The sequence below is a fragment of the Anomaloglossus baeobatrachus genome, unplaced genomic scaffold, assembly GCF_048569485.1.
Source record: "Anomaloglossus baeobatrachus isolate aAnoBae1 unplaced genomic scaffold, aAnoBae1.hap1 Scaffold_259, whole genome shotgun sequence".
In the NCBI taxonomy this organism is placed as follows: domain Eukaryota; kingdom Metazoa; phylum Chordata; class Amphibia; order Anura; family Aromobatidae; genus Anomaloglossus; species Anomaloglossus baeobatrachus.
This window is the reverse complement of record NW_027442140.1, coordinates 108871-128472: the sequence shown is the minus strand read 5'-3', so window position 1 is coordinate 128472 and position 19602 is coordinate 108871. Positions and strand designations below refer to the sequence as shown.

Genomic DNA, 19602 nt, shown 5'->3' with positions numbered 1-19602 from the left:
GGTATTATATATCTAGTGTGCGGCTCTGCAGGTGGAGGTAGGTGCAGGGTATTATATATCTAGTGTGCGGCTCTGCAGGTGGAGGTAGGTGCAGGGTATTATATATCTAGTGTGCGGCTCTGCAGGTGGAGGTAGGTGCAGGGTATTATATATCTAGTGTGCGGCTCTGCAGGTGGAGGTAGGTGCAGGGTATTATATATCTAGTGTGCGGCTCTGCAGGTGGAGGTAGGTGCAGGGTATTATATATCTAGTGTGCGGCTCTGCAGGTGGAGGTAGGTGCAGGGTATTATATATCTAGTGTGCGGCTCTGCAGGTGGAGGTAGGTGCAGGGTATTATATATCTAGTGTGCGGCTCTGCAGGTGGAGGTAGGTGCAGGTATTATATATCTGTGTGCGGCTCTGCAGGTGGAGGTAGGTGCAGGGTATTATATATCTAGTGTGCGGCTCTGCAGGTGGAGGTAGGTGCAGGGTATTATATATCTAGTGTGCGGCTCTGCAGGTGGAGGTAGGTGCAGGGTATTATATATCTAGTGTGCGGCTCTGCAGGTGGAGGTAGGTGCAGGGTATTATATATCTAGTGTGCGGCTCTGCAGGTGGAGGTAGGTGCAGGTTATTATATATCTAGTGTGCGGCTCTGCAGGTGGAGGTAGGTGCAGGGTATTATATATCTAGTGTGCGGCTCTGCAGGTGGAGGTAGGTGCAGGGTATTATATATCTAGTGTGCGGCTCTGCAGGTGGAGGTAGGTGCAGGGTATTATATATCTAGTGTGCGGCTCTGCAGGTGGAGGTAGGTGCAGGGTATTATATATCTAGTGTGCGGCTCTGCAGGTGGAGGTAGGTGCAGGGTATTATATATCTAGTGTGCGGCTCTGCAGGTGGAGGTAGGTGCAGGTTATTATATATCTAGTGTGCGGCTCTGCAGGTGGAGGTAGGTGCAGGGTATTATATATCTAGTGTGCGGCTCTGCAGGTGGAGGTAGGTGCAGGGTATTATATATCTAGTGTGCGGCTCTGCAGGTGGAGGTAGGTACAGAGCAGCCATATATCTAGTGTGCGGCTCTGCAGGTGGAGGTAGGTGCAGGGTATTATATATCTAGTGTGCGGCTCTGCAGGTGGAGGTAGGTGCAGGGTATTATATATCTAGTGTGCGGCTCTGCAGGTGGAGGTAGGTGCAGGTTATTATATATCTAGTGTGCGGCTCTGCAGGAGGAGGTAGGTGCAGGGTATTATATATCTAGTGTGCGGCTCTGCAGGTGGAGGTAGGTGCAGGGTATTATATATCTAGTGTGCGGCTCTGCAGGTGGAGGTAGGTGCAGGGTATTATATATCTAGTGTGCGGCTCTGCAGGTGGAGGTAGGTGCAGGGTATTATATATCTGGTGTGCGGCTCTGCAGGTGGAGGTAGGTGCAGGGTATTATATATCTGGTGTGCGGCTCTGCAGGTGGAGGTAGGTGCAGGGTATTATATACCTAGTGTGCGGTTCTGCAGGTGGAGGTAGGTGCAGGGTATTATATATCTAGTGTGCGGCTCTGCAGGAGGAGGTAGGTGCAGGGTATTATATATCTAGTGTGCGGCTCTGCAGGTGGAGGTAGGTGCAGGGTATTATATATCTAGTGTGCGGCTCTGCAGGTGGAGGTAGGTGCAGGGTATTATATATCTAGTGTGCGGCTCTGCAGGTGGAGGTAGGTGCAGGGTATTATATATCTAGTGTGCGGCTCTGCAGGAGGAGGTAGGTGCAGGGTATTATATATCTAGTGTGCGGCTCTGCAGGTGGAGGTAGGTGCAGGGTATTATATATCTAGTGTGCGGCTCTGCAGGTGGAGGTAGGTGCAGGGTATTATATATCTAGTGTGCGGCTCTGCAGGTGGAGGTAGGTGCAGGGTATTATATATCTAGTGTGCGGCTCTGCAGGTGGAGGTAGGTGCAGGGTATTATATATCTAGTGTGCGGCTCTGCAGGTGGAGGTAGGTGCAGGGTATTATATATCTAGTGTGCGGCTCTGCAGGTGGAGGTAGGTGCAGGGTATTATATATCTAGTGTGCGGCTCTGCAGGTGGAGGTAGGTGCAGGTTATTATATATCTAGTGTGCAGCTCTGCAGGTGGAGGTAGGTGCAGGGTATTATATATCTAGTGTGCGGCTCTGCAGGTGGAGGTAGGTGCAGGGTGTTATATATCTAGTGTGCGGCTCTGCAGGTGGAGGTAGGTGCAGGGTATTATATATCTAGTGTGCGGCTCTGCAGGTGGAGGTAGGTGCAGGGTATTATATATCTAGTGTGCGGCTCTGCAGGTGGAGGTGTGTGGAGATTCCCCATTACTGGGCTCAGGTGGTATTAACCCCTTCAGCTCTGAGACTTTCTTGGTGTTTTTCTCTCGCTGATTTCTATGAATAATGAGGTTTTTGTTCCTTTTCCTCTGATAGATACAAACGCCCCAACTAAGAGAGGCCGGAAGTGAGGAAACCCGTCTGCCCTCAGTCCTCGGCCCCTTTCTGCCCTCAGTCCTTAGTCCTTGGCCCTTTCTGCCCTCGATCCTCGGCCCCTTTCTGCCCTCAGTTCTCGGCCCCTTTCTGCCCTCAGTTCTCGGCCCCTTTCTGCCCTCAGTTCTCGGCCCCTTTCTGCCCTCGATCCTCGGCCCCTTTCTGCCCTCGATCCTCGGCCCCTTTCTGCCCTCGATCCTCGGCCCCTTTCTGCCCTCGATCCTCGGCCCCTTTCTGCCCTCGATCCTCGGCCCCTTTCTGCCCTCGATCCTCGGCCCCTTTCTGCCCTCGATCCTCGGCCCCTTTCTGCCCTCGATCCTCGGCCCCTTTCTGCCCTCGGTCCCTGGCCCCTTTCTGCCCTCGGTCCCTGGCCCCTTTCCGCCCTCGGTCCTCTGCCCCTTTCCGCCCTCGGTCCTCTGCCCCTTTCCGCCCTCGGTCCTCTGCCCCTTTCCGCCCTCGGTCCTCTGCCCCTTTCCGCCCTCGGTCCTCTGCCCCTTTCCGCCCTCGGTCCTCTGCCCCTTTCCGCCCTCGGTCCTCTGCCCCTTTCCGCCCTCGGTCCTGTGCCCCTTTCCGCCCTCGGTCCTGTGCCCCTTTCCGCCCTCGGTCCTCTGCCCCTTTCCGCCCTCGGTCCCTGGCCCCTTTCCGCCCTCGGTCCCTGGCCCCTTTCCGCCCTCGGTCCCTGGCCCCTTTCTGCCCTCGGCCCCTTTCTGCCCCCGGTCCTCGGACCCTTTCTCTCCCCACAGTATAATGTTTCCCCACAATGTTCTCATTCTATGTTTCCCCTTATTCTCTCCAGTAATTGTATTATTACAGCGGATTCTTTATGATGTTACATCGTCATCTTCTCCCCATTCAGGTCCCTACAATATCGGATCCTCTCAGTGGAGATCTTCTATAGCAGGGTTCCCCAACTCCAGTCCTCAAGGCCCACCAACAATGCATGTTTTCTGGATTTCCTTAGCATTGCACTGCTGTTGGAACCAGCACCTGGGCAGGTAATTACATTAACACCTGTGCAATACTAAGGAAATCCCCAAAACCTGCACTGTTGGTGGGCCTTGAGGACTGGAGTTGGGGACCTCTGTTCTATAGAAGAGAATTCTCCTGATTGCCCCGTGAAAGATGGATATGGACAGGGACAAGATGGCGGAGAGGATATTACACCTCACCCTAGAGATCCTCTTCCGGCTTACTGGAGAGGTGAGAGATTCTGATGACGTCACATTACACCATTCTTATCTATGGGAATAACAGATGGACAGAACTGGAGAGGTGAGGACTCTGGAAATGTCTGGAGTGAGATTTATTACTGTGTCTCTCCATAACCAGGATTACACAGTAGTGAAGAAGACCTCTAGTGAGCGCTGTCAGGCCCCTGTGTCTGAGGGATGGGGAAGACCCCTGAGCCCAATCACGGGGCCTCCACCTCACCCCCCGATACATGAGGACATCAATGACCAGAAGATCCTAGAACTCACCTACAAGATGATTGAGCTGCTGACTAGAGAGGTGACACTGCTGGGAATGCTGGGCCATTATACAGTAACGCTATGAAGGGATCGGGGGATGACGGTATCATTGTATGTGTCAGGTTCCTATAAGGTGTCAGGACGTCACCGTCTATTTCTCCATGGAGGAGTGGGAGTATTTAGAAGGACACAAAGATCTGTACAAGGACGTCATGATGGAGGTTCCCCAGCCCCTCACATCACCAGGTAATAGACAGGACTAAATACACACGGCCTATAATTATCTGTATGTAAGGAATGAATTCAGTCCCTGTATGTGTCTCCTCCAGCTCTATCCAGTAAGAGGGCAACACCAGAGAGATGTCCCCGTCCTCTTCTCCCACAGGACTGTAAACAAGAAGACCCCGATGTTCCTCAGGATCATCAGGTAGATGGAGAGAAGGGGCCATGAAATCTCCCTATGATGTGTAGACGGCTGTGAAGGTCTTGTGCTCAGTCTTGTTTTATCCTCCAGTATTATATGTGTTATACTTGTGTAATGAGAGCGGTGGAGATGGCAGGATTAGAGCTGATCATAGATGGGACTTCTCCATCTGTCTGTGACTTTTACAATATTTGTTTCAGGGGGAAGATCTGCCCCATATTAATACTACAGAGACATATGTGAGGGGTGATGAGCGGAGTAAAGAGGAGATTCCTACAGATAACTGCCCAGGTGAGTAGTGACCACTAAATGCAGAGAAGTCACAGATTCTTCTCAGTCACCGGCTGTGGCTGCTTTATCAGGGTTGTAGTCCGGCCATATCAAATGGTCACCATTCTGCTGCTAGACCCCCACATGCTCCTCCACACAAAACTGTCCCGATTATTTTGGGCATTGGACGCTCTTCTGTTGGAGTGAGATCTGTATCAGGCAGATCTTACATAGGATCCACCCTATCCCCTGAAATTAGAAGACATTGACCCTTAGCTGCCCAGATCTCTAATCTGTAAAGCCAAATGACAGCGTACGTAGAAAGGGCAGACAACTTAGAAATCATGGGAAGAAGAATCTAATCTGTATGGTGGACGCCTATGAGAAAGCGGAGGGTAATGATGCTGGTGACGTCCTAGATTCTTAGTTTGGTGCCGTGTTCACCAGGTGAATAAAGATTGATTGCTCTCAGTGGGAGAAACTAAATAATAATCTTGTAGTTGATGAGACCTCAGTATCTGGAAAGCTTGCTTTGTAACATCATTTATTTTATCTTTATCTGCCATTAATAAGTATCATAACTACAAGATTCTTATTGTTTCTCCCACTGAGAGCAATGACTTCATCTTCCTAGAATCTCGGCCTCTTATTGATGGATCTTACTTCTCTCCCTTCTGATGAATGTGCTGATAGGGGCGTTTATATCCAAAGTTCAGCACAGGGTAAAGGCCACTTCACACATAACGAGATCGCTAACAACATCGTTGTTACGTCAGTTTCTGTGACGAAACAACGACTTTACCAGCGATCTCGTTATGTTTGACATGCACCAATAATCCGCCCCCTGCTGTGAGATCGTTGGTCGTTGCTGAATGTCCTGGGCCATTTTTGGCTTGTTGGAGTCCTGTTGGGCCGGATGGATCTGTATGTTTGACACCTACCAACGATCTCATTAACGACCTAGATGAGAACTTAAAGTGTGACACGTAGGCGTGTAGTTGCGTCACCTTTTCTGCGCCCACTCTGCACCGATTAGTTGGGCAGAGAACAGTACTGCGTTCTGATTGGGTATCGCTTCATGCTTCGTTCCTTTTTGAGCCTTTGCTTTGAGGATAGAACCTGCGACTACACCCAGATTCATTGGTACTTTGTTCCCGATTGCTTGCTTGCTTTTCGGATTGAAGCTGAAGTCGCAGGTTCTATCCTCAAAGCAAGGCTCAAAAAGGGACAAAGGATGAAGCGATACAAAGTTGCGTTCTAGGCCGGCCGCCTAATCAGAACGCAGTATTGGCCAGCAATCGGAGCGGAGGGGTGTGGAAAAGGCAACGCATATGCACGCCTACGTGGCTTACAGCGTCAAACACTACGCCCCTATTCGAGGTCAGAATCGTTACATAGATGCTGTGTGACAGGGTCCCATTGACCAACGAGATCGTTATACAGGTCGCTACATCGTTACTAAAGTTGTTGGGAAAATGACTGTGTGACATCTCACCAACGATCTCACCAACGATCTCACCAACGATTTAACAACGATCCGGAAACTGTGACGTAGTAACGATCTCGTTAACTATCTCGTTATGTGTGACTGGACCTTAACTGTAACATATGAGGGATGTTAGGATTATCCCACAGTGGGTACATGGAGGGGGAGTTGGAAGTTTCGCCCTCAACATTTCGTCCCCAGCAGTTTGCCCCCAGGTACACTTCACACCCAAACATTTCACCCCCAGCATTTCGCCCCCAGGATGTTTCGCCCCCAGCAGTTTGCCCCCAGGATGTTTCGCCCATTTCGCCCCCACACATTTCGCCAACAGCAGTTCACCCATGGATATTTCACCCCCAGCTTTTTGCCCCCAGATGTTTCGGCCCCAAATTAGGCAGGGAATTTCGGCCTTGTGTTTTAGCCCTAAGACCTCTTTCACAGTAGGTACTTACCCAAGTGCTAAGCACTGGAAAATCGCTAAGAAGATTGCCAATTTTGAATATATAAGTCAATGGCTAGAAAAGCGAGGTGTTGTTTCGGCCAGCTCTTTTTTTTTAATTTTATTACAGGAGCTATTTTTGAGCACTTAGCGTTCATCAATAGCCTGTATCTTAAGGGTCATTACCGAGAGCGCTCACAAAAGCGCTCTCAAAAATGACAGTAAAGCAAGTGCTTTGGAGTTCTAAAACAGTGGCAGCATCAGGGTGCTTTCACACTTCCGCTACATATGCACTACAGGCCGCCCGTTCGCTTCTGTAATGCCGCCATTCCGCTAACCTGCAGCGGAACGAAAAGAAGAAAATGCTCTTCTTTTTGTTCTGACACTGATAGCGGAATGCGGCATTACGAAAGCGAACGGGCGACTGCAGATCGCGGAACCCAGCCGTTCACTTCTATAGGCAATGCAAGCGGAATGCCAGCATTCCGCCAGCATTGCCCCGGGGTCAGCTGGATGTCAGATCCAGAACGGATTGACCCAAACACAAGTGTGAAACCACTCTAAAATTACAGTGTGCAAGGGGCCTAAAATCAAAACAATTGTGAACTTTTACCTGACTCAGCACTGACCTGCTTTTTTTGCAAGTTTTGTTGCAGATATACCAAGTAGCAGGTCAGATGTCCTGCAAGTTACATTAGACTAGCTTTTATTCCATCTGTTCATCAGAATATAGCAGTGTCTGAAATCTCCACAAAGAGAGGTGTACTGTCACAAAAAATCAGTCAGCTTCCACAGCAATTCACTTTCTACAACTATGAATTCAGTTCTGTTAGGTTGACCCCTAAATAGGTCCCAACTGTTGCCAGCGATGACCGAATAAGGAGAGGGTCCCAGTCACCCCCTCAGCTTCTTTCAACCTTAATGAGATACAGACAGAGACTGGTATCTGCACATAAAGCAAGAGTGTGCGCTCTGAACTGAATTGAAGTTTATTACACATACAGGTTTTTATCAAGCTAATTTGGGCGTAGCTGTTTTGTGTGCATAAGCATAAGTTTCGTTTCTCGGCAAAGCGTAGTTCATGGTTTCGATAATTCATTTGTCCTTGGCTTTTGCCCACCCATCTAGAGCGTAGATGGGTCAGTTTGTGCTTCTTGGAAATGGCGTGGGTGACTATCTACTCAAGTTTAGTTAACTCTTTCCTCACAATCCCCCCTTTGGCGTTCGTGATGGGACTGGATCCTATTGAGAAGCTGGAATAGCAGGCTGGTCACCGGATGCTGTCCAAGCCGCGGGTTGCCTGGGGTTGTGAAGTCTTCAAATCCACATCCGTCCTCCGGGTAATGAGCCTGCATACCTCCCGACAAGAGTCCCATAGAATCAATTTGGCGTATTATGATGTGAAAGAGTAGAAAAGCGTATATGTTAGAAATTTCATATTGGCGCTGAATAATTACTATCTTTGCATTTTTTCACGCAGCAGGAAAACAGAGGCATTAACAATTTAAATACTACATAGGCCACTAATAGACAGAGTAGCACTTGGAATACTGATTGCAGTATCCCCATTAACCATCCTCCTATTCCCTTAAACCAGTTTGCGGCGTTGAACATTGAAAATGTATCGCTCCACCATGCATCCGAGCTCCTGATCATGTTTTGATGGCCACTTCCTGGTAAACATGTCCCCCATCCTGATATATATTTCCTACATTCTGGTATATTTGTCCCCATCATGGCCCCATCCTGGTAAATATACCTCATCCTGGTAAATGTCCTCCATCCTGGTAAATGTTCACCCATGCTGGTAAATGTACCCCATCCTGACATATTGCCCGTCCTTGTAAATGTTCCCCCATCCCGGCATGTACCCCATTCCTGGTAAATGTCCTCCATCCTAGTATATGTTCCCAATCCTGGTTAATTTACCCCCATCCAGGTAAATGTCCCCCTTCCTAGCATGTACCCCTTCCTGGTAAATGTTCCCCTTCCTGGTAAATGTACCCTATCCTGGCATGTTTCCTCCATCCTGGCATGCATGTTTCCTCCATCCTGGCATGCATGTTTCCTCCATCCTGGCATGCATCTTTCCTCCATCCTGGCATGCATGTTTCCCCCCCATCCTGGCATGCATGTTTCCTCCATCCTGGCATGCATGTTTCCTCCATCCTGGCATGCATGTTTTCCCCATCCTGGCATGCATGTTTCCTCCATCCTGGCATGCATGTTTTCCCCATCCTGGCATGCATGTTTTCCCCATCCAGGCATGCATGTTTCCTCCATCCTGGCATGCATGTTTCCTCCATCCTGGCATGCATGTTTCCTCCATCCTGGCATGCATGTTTCCTCCATCCTGGCATGCATGTTTCCTCCATCCTGGCATGCATGTTTCCTCCATCCTGGCATGCATGTTTCCTCCATCCTGGCATGTATGTTTTCCCCATCCTGGCATGCATGTTTCCTCCATTCTGGCATGCATGTTTCCTCCATCCTGGCATGCATGTTTCCTCCATCCTGGCATGCATGTTTCCTCCATCCTGGCATGTATGTTTTCCCCATCCTGGCATGCATGTTTCCTCCATCCTGGCATGCATGTTTCCTCCATTCTGGCATGCATGTTTCCTCCATTCTGGCATGCATGTTTCCTCCATCCTGGCATGCATGTTTTCCCCATCCTGGCATGCATGTTTCCTCCATCCTGGCATGCATGTTTCCTCCATCCTGGCATGCATGTTTCCCCCCATCCTGGCATGCATGTTTCCTCCATCCTGGCATGCATGTTTCCTCCATCCTGGCATGCATGTTTCCTCCATCCTGGCATGCATGTTTCCCCCATCCTGGCATGCATGTTTCCCCCATCCTGGCATGCATGTTTCCTCCATCCTGGCATGCATGTTTTCCCCATCCTGGCATGCATGTGTAAGGGGTGGACGGACCCCTTACAAGGAGGCGCAGTTTTCCCCCCTGAAGATGCCCCACTCTGGGGTAGATAAAGTAGTTACTGTTGATGTTATTAATAAAAATGTTTTTACTGTGTAGTGGGTTTTCCCCCTAGAGCCCGGGTGGGACGGCTGTCCCCATAGAAACAGTGCAGGAGGGAGGAGGAGCCGGCAGCTTAGGGGAGAAGGGAGAGAAGTGTGTGTTGAAGGCAGTTGATTCCGGGACGGGGGAGAAGGAACAGCCAGGGGCAGAGTGTGGAGCTGAGTGGACAGGAAGAACGAAGGGAAGGAGAGAAGAAGTGTCCTCAATGGTGAAGCAGAATTTGTGTGGGTCAAGTCTGTGATAGCCGGACTGGGAGCCTAGGTGAAGTAGAGTAGCCGGGCACATCCCCACTAGAGGAAACGACAAGGAAAGATTTCCCCGGACAGGAATTGTGACCGTGCGCTACAAGATCCGTGCATTGAGCTGTCTGTGAAACTCTGTGCAATAAACATGTCGTTTGGTTTATCTGATCCCTGCCTGAAGAGTCTTCCTGCGGCTGATAGTATGCTCTTTTCCACCACACTCTGCCCCACAGAACAATCCCCTGTCCCAATAGTGACGGCGGGGCCGGGGGTTAGCCTGACAGAAAAAGGGGCCACGACTACAACCCCCGAGGCACCCCTGGCACCCCGTTACACATGTTTCCTCCATCTTGGCATGTATGTTTCCTCCATCCTGGCATGCATGTTTCCTCCATCTTGGCATGCATGTTTCCTCCATCTTGGCATGCATGTTTCCTCCATCTTGGCATGCATGTTTCCTCCATCTTGGCATGCATTGTTCCCCATCCTGGCATGCATTGTTCCCCATCCTGGCATGCATTGTTCCCCATCCTGGCATGCATGTCATCCCCCCCATGCTGGCATATGCGGGCCCCCACCCCCATCCCATGCTGTCATGTGCGTACCCCCACCCCATGCTGTCATGTGCGTTCCCCCACCCCCACCCCATGCTGTCATGTGCGTTCTCCCACCCCCACCCCATGCTGTCATGTGCGTTCCCCCTCCCCCCCATGCTGGCATGTGCGTTCTCCCACCCCCACCCCATTCTGGCATGTGTGTTCCCCCCCCCCCCCGCCACGCCATGCTGGCGCTGGCACTGGGCCCCCCATCCCCACCTTGGCACAGCCGCACACGCGTTATAAAAAAAAAAAAAAAAAGCAACACACAACTCACCTTCCTGCACCCGCTCCCCCGCTGCGCGCCGCTGGGTCCTCAGTTCCCACGTGGCCAGAAGACATCATTACGCCGGCGCCGCTCGCTGACGCTCCTCCGTCTCCTAGGCAACACACCTGCAGCCTGGGGGAGGAGGAGTGTCAGAGCGAGGAGAAATGTCTCCTCCGCTCCAACACAGTTTTGATCTGCCGGTGCGACTGCACCAGCAGATCAACCCGGCAGGATCAGGCGACAGCACGCGTGCCAGCAGAATGGGCTCTGCGTGCCCCTGGTGGCACGCGTGCCATAGGTTCGCCATCACTGTCCTAGAGGTACCCTTCTTCCTTTACAGTCTATCTTAGGAGATCATCCTGCATCGGCCCAACATGTCTTTGAATACATTCAGCAAAAACACTTTCTTCAGGCTTGTAGATAAAATTGTCTTTTAGCGCCCTCTCTCAGGGTTCGAGGAACTGTGTATTGCCCCTTCAATGCCGTCACACACTATGTCGATCATCTATGCGCTTTTGACTGCGGAGCTATAGGGAACTAGCCCCCCGCCCACCTCCCCCCTCCTATTGTAGGGCCTGGAGAGCCCTACAATATTGTTGGGAGCTGGAGCTCAATAGCACGTTTACACAAAACCAATGTGATGTGTTTCTTTTTGTCTCACAAATCCATAATGGCAACAAAATCTCAAAAGACGAGCTTCAACATTGCCTCCAGGTGGTACCGTGATCCAGTGGCCTTGCAGAGGTGGTTCCCAGGGGTGTCTAGTCTGTGCTTGAAATGTGAATTGGAGGAGGGGACGATGACCCACATCTGGTTGTCGTGTCAGATTCTGAAGGCCTTCTAGAAGGGTGTGCTCAAGGTGGTGAAAGCTGTAACAGAAGTCTCAGTACCAGCCTCACCAGATGCGGTGCTCCTCTTCATGTTCCCAAAGTCGAAGGTGGCATATAAAAAATCTATATTACGACATATGCTACAAGAAGGCAAAACAAGAATTCCCCCGTCATTGGCGATCCACTGAACCCCCCTCCCCCCACTCGAGGAATGGTTTTCAGAGATCTCCCTGTCCCATCGTATGGAGACATTGGTAGCCCAGTCTCATCAGGAGTAGTGTTCTGTTGCAACCAAATGGTTCCATTGGGAGGCCTTCCTCTCCTCTACAGTGTAACAAACGGTACTAAGATAGCGGAGAAATAAGTGCCCTGATTTCTATGCCCCTATTGGCGGTTCCCTGTATTAATGTCAGTAGATTCCCATGCTCAGAGTTCCTCTATCCCTTCTTCTTTCTTTCTAGGTTTGATCCCTCCCTTCTTTCTTCACTCTTTTTTTTCTTCTAATTCTCTTTCCTTGCAAGTTATCTCTAAAAGGTTTATGTCTATTTTCATTCACTCAACTTTGTATATTCATGAAGGCTTCATGCAACATGTAAATGAGTGTTTGCTTTCTTTGAAAATCAATAAAAATGTATAAAAATGCATGAAAATACGCTACGTGGGCACATAGCTTAATACTGCAGGACACTTCATTATAGAGAGCAGCGCGTGAGGACCTGTGGTGGAACACATGGAGGACCCACAGGTCCTTGTGTGTTGCCCAGGGAATGGGGTACTCAGTCCCGGGAGGTGTATCACTGGGGAATGTCACTTTGGTGGCCGTTGGCTGGTCCCGTGCCCTGGGGGCTTTTTAAAAGGGGAATATTTACAGGGAAAATTAGTCATTAGCGTGACGCCACCTGCGGGTTGCAGTTAGGACGATGGAACCGCCGCTGCTGGGTTGGCTATCCCTAGGGCTGGTGGCAATGGCAGCTGTGGTGGTAGGCCCTCCGCAGGTAGGGCTCAGCCCAGGGAGCTATATGGTAGACGCGCCGGAGTAAAGGAGGCCACACCGGGGTTGTAATTCACAGTCTCTACTCACTCTTGGACCCTTGAACAGCTGGTTCAGGTCCCTGTATTTCCAGTGCCAGCTTGATGACTCATTTGCTCTGTTCCCGGCACCCTCACTGTGTTTTGGGTCCCCGTACCTTGAAGCGTTTTGGGGGCCAACTGTCCCTTATTGTGCCAGTCTCCTTGTCCATATGGCGGGCAGTGTGGATCCTGTAGGGCTGGTCTGTGTCCTGAACCCTGATCCTTGCTTTACTGCTGGTGCCCCTGGATCTGTGGGGCAGTGAGGTCCATAAAGGTCCCCTCACTGTGCAGGTAGTTTCATACGGCCTGGCAAATATCGCCTAACCTAGGGATCTGTGCCCCGTCGGTGCTCTAGTCCCAGCGGTACTCTAGTGTACCCGCCCAGGCAACCACTCTCCTGTGCCCCCGGGTCACTGTTACATGACCCAGCTCAAGGCACCTCACTCTCCTTCACTGTGCACTACTGTTCTGTCTTGTCCACTCCCACCAGGCTGTCTAGTCGCCTGGTCTGGCTCCGCCCTCTAGGTGGCCATTCCCCAGTCTCTGACTAGTCCAGGCCCCCTGGTGTGTCGTGGAAACTAGGATTTTAGTGTGTGTGTGTGTGTGTGTGTGTGTGTGTAGATGTTACAGGCACTGGTGTTCCAGGTTTAGGGGGTAGGCCCTGCATCCTTGTGAAGATGCAGTATCTAGTAGTGCCCTGAGTGGCTCAGGGGCGCTACACTTGCGCACCATTGCACTGCGTCCCAGGATTCTCTGCTTGCCAGAAGCAATCAGTATCTCTGGATGAGGTGAATGTGCGTGTGTGCGCGCGATGTGTGTATGTGAGTGTCTGCCAGAGCAGGGAAGGACCACACGGAGCATACCTGCTGGGAGCACATGCTGAAGATCACAAGAGGACCTGGGAGCCACGCAGACGTTGGGGGGGTGCGGGGGATTTCCCCAATGGAGAATAAGTCGTAAGATGGAAATGAGCCCTAGTGCATTTTTCAGGGCCAAGACAAATATAACAGTCATATTTTTGGGAAAACATGGTATTTTGACTCTACAAGCAGTTTCTGGAAATTAGCATGGAGTAGATGTTGCATAGTGAAAATAGTAAATATGTCATTTTATTGCCCAATACATAGTGCCCGGCTTGTGCTCCAGGAGACACGCGAACTGTAAATATTTATGTGGTTTCTTCCCTGTGGAAATGACAAACCTGTGGATACTAACAGTGTTTGGGCCACTGCAAGGCTGAGAAACATCAAAGACATTTGGCTTTGAGAGGACAGATTTTGCTGGATAGGATTATGAGGCCATATCTCTTTTCAATAGTCTTTGAAAACACTCTGTTTTTCCACTGATGGAATAGTAGTTTTTTTGTAAAAATTTGGCCTAGAAAACATTATTTGGTGGATTATTATTTCAATATTTGGGAGGCAAAATTAACAAAAAGGGTTGAACATCATGGTCTACTGGTTCCTGCTCTGACGTCCACTGTTAGATTGTGAATGATTTTTGTTTCAGTAAATTATCATACTTTGCTAAATAACTCACAATTTCTTCAGCTATTTTACAAATTATATACTTACATTTTTTTATATATTATTAAAAACAATTTTTATTCTTGCCAGATGTCTGTACCAGGGGATCAGAAACACAACTGACATCTTCAACTTTTACATCAGATGACCTTAACATCATACAAGATATAACTGAAGTGAATGCCATTATTCCAGATATACCATCTTCCCTTCACAGCAAAGATCTATCACCTGATTGTTTTAAACAAGTCTTACCTTCTGATTCATCACAGACTATTAACAAAAATGAATGTGGCAAAAGGATCATTATAAATCAAGGTGCTCTTACAGCAAATAAGCCATTTTTAACTATAGAATTTAAAAAAATCCATCAAAAAATTCACACATGGGATATAGGAGTTTCTTCAGAGTCTGTTAGTTACCAGAGAACTCACACAGGGGAGAAGAAATATTCATGTTCAGAATGTGGGAAATGTTATTTACAGAAATCAGTTTTTGTTGGACATCAGAGAACTCACACGGGGGAGAAGCCATTTTCATGTTCAAAATGTGGGAAACATTTTACCTGGAAATCAAATCTTGTTAATCATGAAAAAATTCACACAGGTGAAAAGCCATATTCATGTACAGAATGTGGGAAATGTTTTAGAGATAAGTCAAGTCTTGTTGATCACCAGAAACTTCACACAGGGGAAAAGCCTTTTTGTTGTTCAGAATGTGGAAAATGTTTTGCAGGTAAATCAAATCTTGCCAGACATCACAGAACTCACACAGGGGAGAAGCCATATTCATGTTCAGAATGTGGGAAATGTTTTACAACTAGATCACAAGTTGTTAGACACCAGAGACTTCACACAGGTGAGAAGCCATACTCCTGTTCAGAATGTGGGAAATGTTTTACACAGAAACGTCATCTTGTTATTCACCAAGAAATTCACACAGTGAAGAAGCCATTTTAACCCCTTCACGACTGGCCAATTTTGCATTTTCCGTTTTTTTTTTCGCGATTCTTCTTCCGATAGTCGTAACTTTTTTATTTTTCAGTCAATATGGTCATGTGAGGTCTCTTTTTTTGCAGAATAAGTAGTATTTTTAAATAAAACCATAAGTTTTACCATGTAGTGTACTGGAAAACGGGAAAAAAAATTCCAAATGTGGAAAAATTGCAAAAAAAGTGCAATAGCATTATTGTTTTTGAGACATTTTATTCACACTGTTTACTATATGGTAACACTGATGTGTCGGTGTGATGCCTTAGGTAGGTGCGAGTTCGTAGACACCAAACATATATAGCTTTACTTTTATCTAAGGGGTTAAAAAAAAAAAAATCTAAAATTTGTTTGAAAAAAGTGGTGTACGTTTTATGCCATATTCCGTGACCCGTAGCGTTCTCAATTTTTGGGATCTATGGCTCAGTTACTGCTTATTTTGTGCGTCTCAGGCTGACGTTTTTAACGGTACTACTTTTGCACTGTAATTGCATTTAGCGCAAAATTTGTAGCGACCAAACAATTTAATTTTGGCGTTTGGAATTTTTTGCCCGCTACACAGTTTACCGATCAGATTAAGTGATTTTATATTTTGATAGATCGTGCGTTTCTGAACACAGTGATACGAAATGTGTGTATAATTTTTTTTTTTTTTTTTTTTTTTTTTTTTTTTTTACCCCTTAATTTTCAAAGGGGCGAAAGGGAGGTGATTTCATTGTTTAGGTTTTTTTTATTTTTTTAAACTTATTTTATTTTACTAGGTCCCCTAGGGGCTCTATGGATCAGCAATCTGATCACTTCCATATCTGCTGCTCACAGCTACACAGCAGTGAACACCGGATATGCTCATTTCCTGTCTCACCCAGCCCTCGGCCGGGTGAAACAGTGAGTGAGTCACGTGAGCTACAGAAGTCATGAAATCATGTGTTATCATGACAACCACTGGAAGTCACATGATCACGTCACGTGACTTCCGTTATCGGTAGTGAGTTAAATTTTTATCACGATTATAATGACGTCACTTATTGACATCGCCTTTGAAGGGATTAAACTGCATGGGCGGATAACAATTCCGCTCGTGCCTAGCAGGCACACATCTCAGCCGTATAAATCAATGGCGGCAGTAGCGGGAGATTAACAATATGACCACTGGTACGTTAAAGGGTTAATGTTCAGAATCTGGGAAATATTTTGCAAATAAATCAAATCTTCTCACACATTACAGAACTCACACAGGGGAAAACACTTTTCATGTTTAGAATGTGAGAAATATTTTACACACATCTTTGTGAAGATCAAAAAATTCCTACTAGTAGAAGCCATTATCATACCTACAAGTTTAGAAATATTTTACTTGAAAATTGTAATTTGTTGACCAGTAAGAAAAATTCATATGGGGAGAAAACATATATTTGACAAACTGCAGAAGTAAACACAAAAGAGATAGTCAAAGTAAAGGCAAGTAAGTAAACAAGAAAGGAAAAGCGCGTTAGAAGTTACATTAGGATTAAAATATATATACAGTTACTAATAGACGTTTGTACATGTGTGGTCACTATAAAGGACTGGCACATGACTTATTTCTTCCAAAGACAATACTAAGGACCAGGGGGCACTCACTGCGAGTGGAAGAAAAGCGATTCCGACAGCTAAACAGGAAAGGGTTCTTTACAGTTAGAGCAGTCAGACTGTGGAATGCCCTACAACAAGAGGTAGTAATGGCAGATACTATAACCGCTTTTAAAAAAGGGCTGGATGATTTCCTCAGTACACACAACATTGTTGGTTATAACTGACTTGGTGACCAAATGTAGAACTGGTGGAGGAAGGTTGAACTAGATGGACCAAGGTCTTTTTTCAACCTTCGTAACTATGTAAGTAACTATGTTTTCTAAAAATCAAATAAAAATCCATATTCCATGTGCATTGAACATTTCACATTGTTATATATTTATATATTCAGTATACGGACAAGAGTATTACAACCTTTCCCAAAACTACCCAACATTCCTCCTCCCTCTTCTTCCTCACTCCCAATCTCAGCGATCTGTCATTCATTACAGTTACTTTCAGCGCACAATATCCATGTCTGATCAATGTCTGTAACGTTTCTATACTACAATAATAAACATGTTCATATTACAAATTACTATTTCCATCTACCATCCATTCCTTCTTTGTGGGAACATCTGATGTGATCGAGTTTCTAAAATCACTTTTCGCTAAGTTTAGTAGTTTTCTCATAATCATTGGGAACTGACCCCCTTCTCTATTCCATAATACACAGATTATAGGTTCTAAGGGGACTATTATTTTAAATACTTACTAAATTATCCCAATAACCTGACACCCAAAATTTGCACTTTAAAGAGAATCTGTCATCAGGATTTTATACCCCAATGTAATGACCTGTATACCAAGTGACGGTTATTTTGAATAACTACTTTCTAGTAGAAATTAATTTATTTTTTTTTTTAGAGCAATCCATAGTTGAAATTGTCTGCTAATGAATTACAAGTGCAGTGGGCAGGGGCTGCACTTCCGGCTCTATATACCTATAATTGACCTGTAGTATAGCGTTGTGCACCAAAATATAATCCAAAATTGAATTTAATAAAAAAATGTTTTCTTCTATAGTCACACCAATCAAGGGCTCATGAGCGGGTAGGGCTGCAATTTAAGTGCTGGCTGCAAAGCAAGTGCATATAATAATAGAATACAATATCATATTTGTGATCACTGTGTAACTGTTTAAGTTATCTGGAGTATTATATATCTGCAATATCTCTGTTACTGTGAAAGGTAAACAAAAGGAGGACGTCTTGTGATTTGTGTCAGGTGATTCATTATTTGCATTGCTAGCTGCTTAGAGAATTACATATGCCGGTCACACCAAGCGAGGGCTGCTGAGCCTTTTAAGGTTGCAATTTAAGTGCTGGCTACAAACTAAAGGCCGCTTTACATGCTGCGACATCGCTCAAGCGAACTCATTGGGGTCACGGAATTTGTGACGCACATCCAGTCGCTTTAGCGATGCCGTTGCGTGTGACACCTTTGAGCGATTTTGCATCATTGCAAAAACGTGTAAAGTCGCTCATCGGTGACATGGGGGTCCATTCTCTAATATCGTTGCTGCAGCAGTAATGAAGTTGTTCCTCGTTCCTGCGGCAGCACACATCGGTACGTTTGACACCGCAGGAACGAGGAACTTCTCCTTACCTGCCTCCCGCCCGCAATGCGGAAGGAAGGAGGTGGGCGGGATGTTACGTCCCGCTCATCTCTGCCCCTCCGCTTCTATTGGGCGCCGGATCAGTGACGCAGCTGTGACTTCGCTGTGACGCTGAACGAACCGCCCCCTTAGAAAGGAGGCGGTTCACCGGTCACAGCGACGTCGCAGGGCAGGTAAGTAGTGTGACGGGTCTGGGCGATGTTGTGCGCCACGGGCAGCCATTTGCCCATGTCGCACAACCGATGGGGGCGGGTACCCACGCTAGCGATATCGGTCACGATATCGCAGTGTGTAAAGCGGCCTTTAGTATATAACACAGTTGAACACAATATCATAGTTTGACACAAGCATAGTTTGATGTTACTTTTTATACTTTTCCATTGTTTTTATCTGTTCTGTTTATCCCCATTTAGTATGTGCTCGATGGACAATGCTACCACATGTGCGTCTTGTGAGATGTTGCATGCCTTGAACAACCATTCAAGGGTGAATATGTCTGCGCCCGATGTCAGTGTCTTATATATTTGGAAGCCCAGGTAACTGATCTAAATATGCAGCTCACAACACTCAGGAGCATTGCAAACCTGGAGAGGAGTTTAGAGCTCACTGAGCTTTCTCTGGCTGGGGCCAGTATTATGGAGGAGGGTGGAGGTGGGGAAGTTCAAGACCCAGAAGTAGGTAGCTGGGTAACAGAAGAAGAGGAAGGGGGAAAAAGTGTCAGGAAGCAGTAGTAAGGGGTACATATGTCTCGTCAAAAAGAAATCTGACAGGTGCCCCGCCCCTATCTAAGTGTATTAAACACACCCCCTCCCCTCCCCTAACATTCCAAGTGCTATCTGATTTCTACATTCCCTGTATGTTATAGGCTTTTGATTAGGAATTTGATACTGCAATCCTGATAGTGTAAATGATTAGGATCACACCATTTTATTCACTGATTATGATACAGAAATCTGATTTAGTGTAATTGATTGGAATCTTGCCATTTTATTCACTGAGGTTTTGATGCAGAAGTCATTCTGATAGTGTAATTGATTTGATTGGGCATATTATGTATATGGCCAATTATACTATTACGCGTCTTATGCTATAAAGCATTTCTTATAACACTAATTCTGATAGTGTAAAGCATTTATTATAGCACCCATGTAGAAAGTTTGTGTTTATATTGTGTATAAAATGAAAGACAGACACAATATCAAAATTTAAAAAGTTTATTGCTCAGAATTTAATTACATTCAGTTGC

At 46.9% G+C, this 19602-nt stretch overlaps 1 protein-coding gene across 2 annotated transcripts; it reads left to right on the top strand.

The window, feature by feature from the left end:
* The first annotated feature begins 4096 nt into the window (after positions 1 to 4096).
* On the top strand, positions 4097 to 18898 carry LOC142263450 (uncharacterized). Of its 2 annotated transcripts, XM_075332227.1 has the most exons (5): positions 4097 to 4190; positions 4274 to 4371; positions 4569 to 4659; positions 14229 to 14996; positions 18770 to 18898. In XM_075332227.1, exons 1-5 carry the CDS (start codon positions 4106 to 4108, stop codon positions 18826 to 18828), a joined length of 1101 nt encoding a protein of 366 aa, XP_075188342.1. In that variant the 5' UTR covers positions 4097 to 4105; the 3' UTR covers positions 18829 to 18898. The 2 variants fall into 2 exon arrangements, with proteins under 2 accessions (XP_075188342.1, XP_075188341.1); XM_075332226.1 differs by lacking the exon at positions 18770 to 18898 and having other exon boundaries at positions 14229 to 15763.
* Positions 18899 to 19602: the final 704 nt, after the last annotated feature.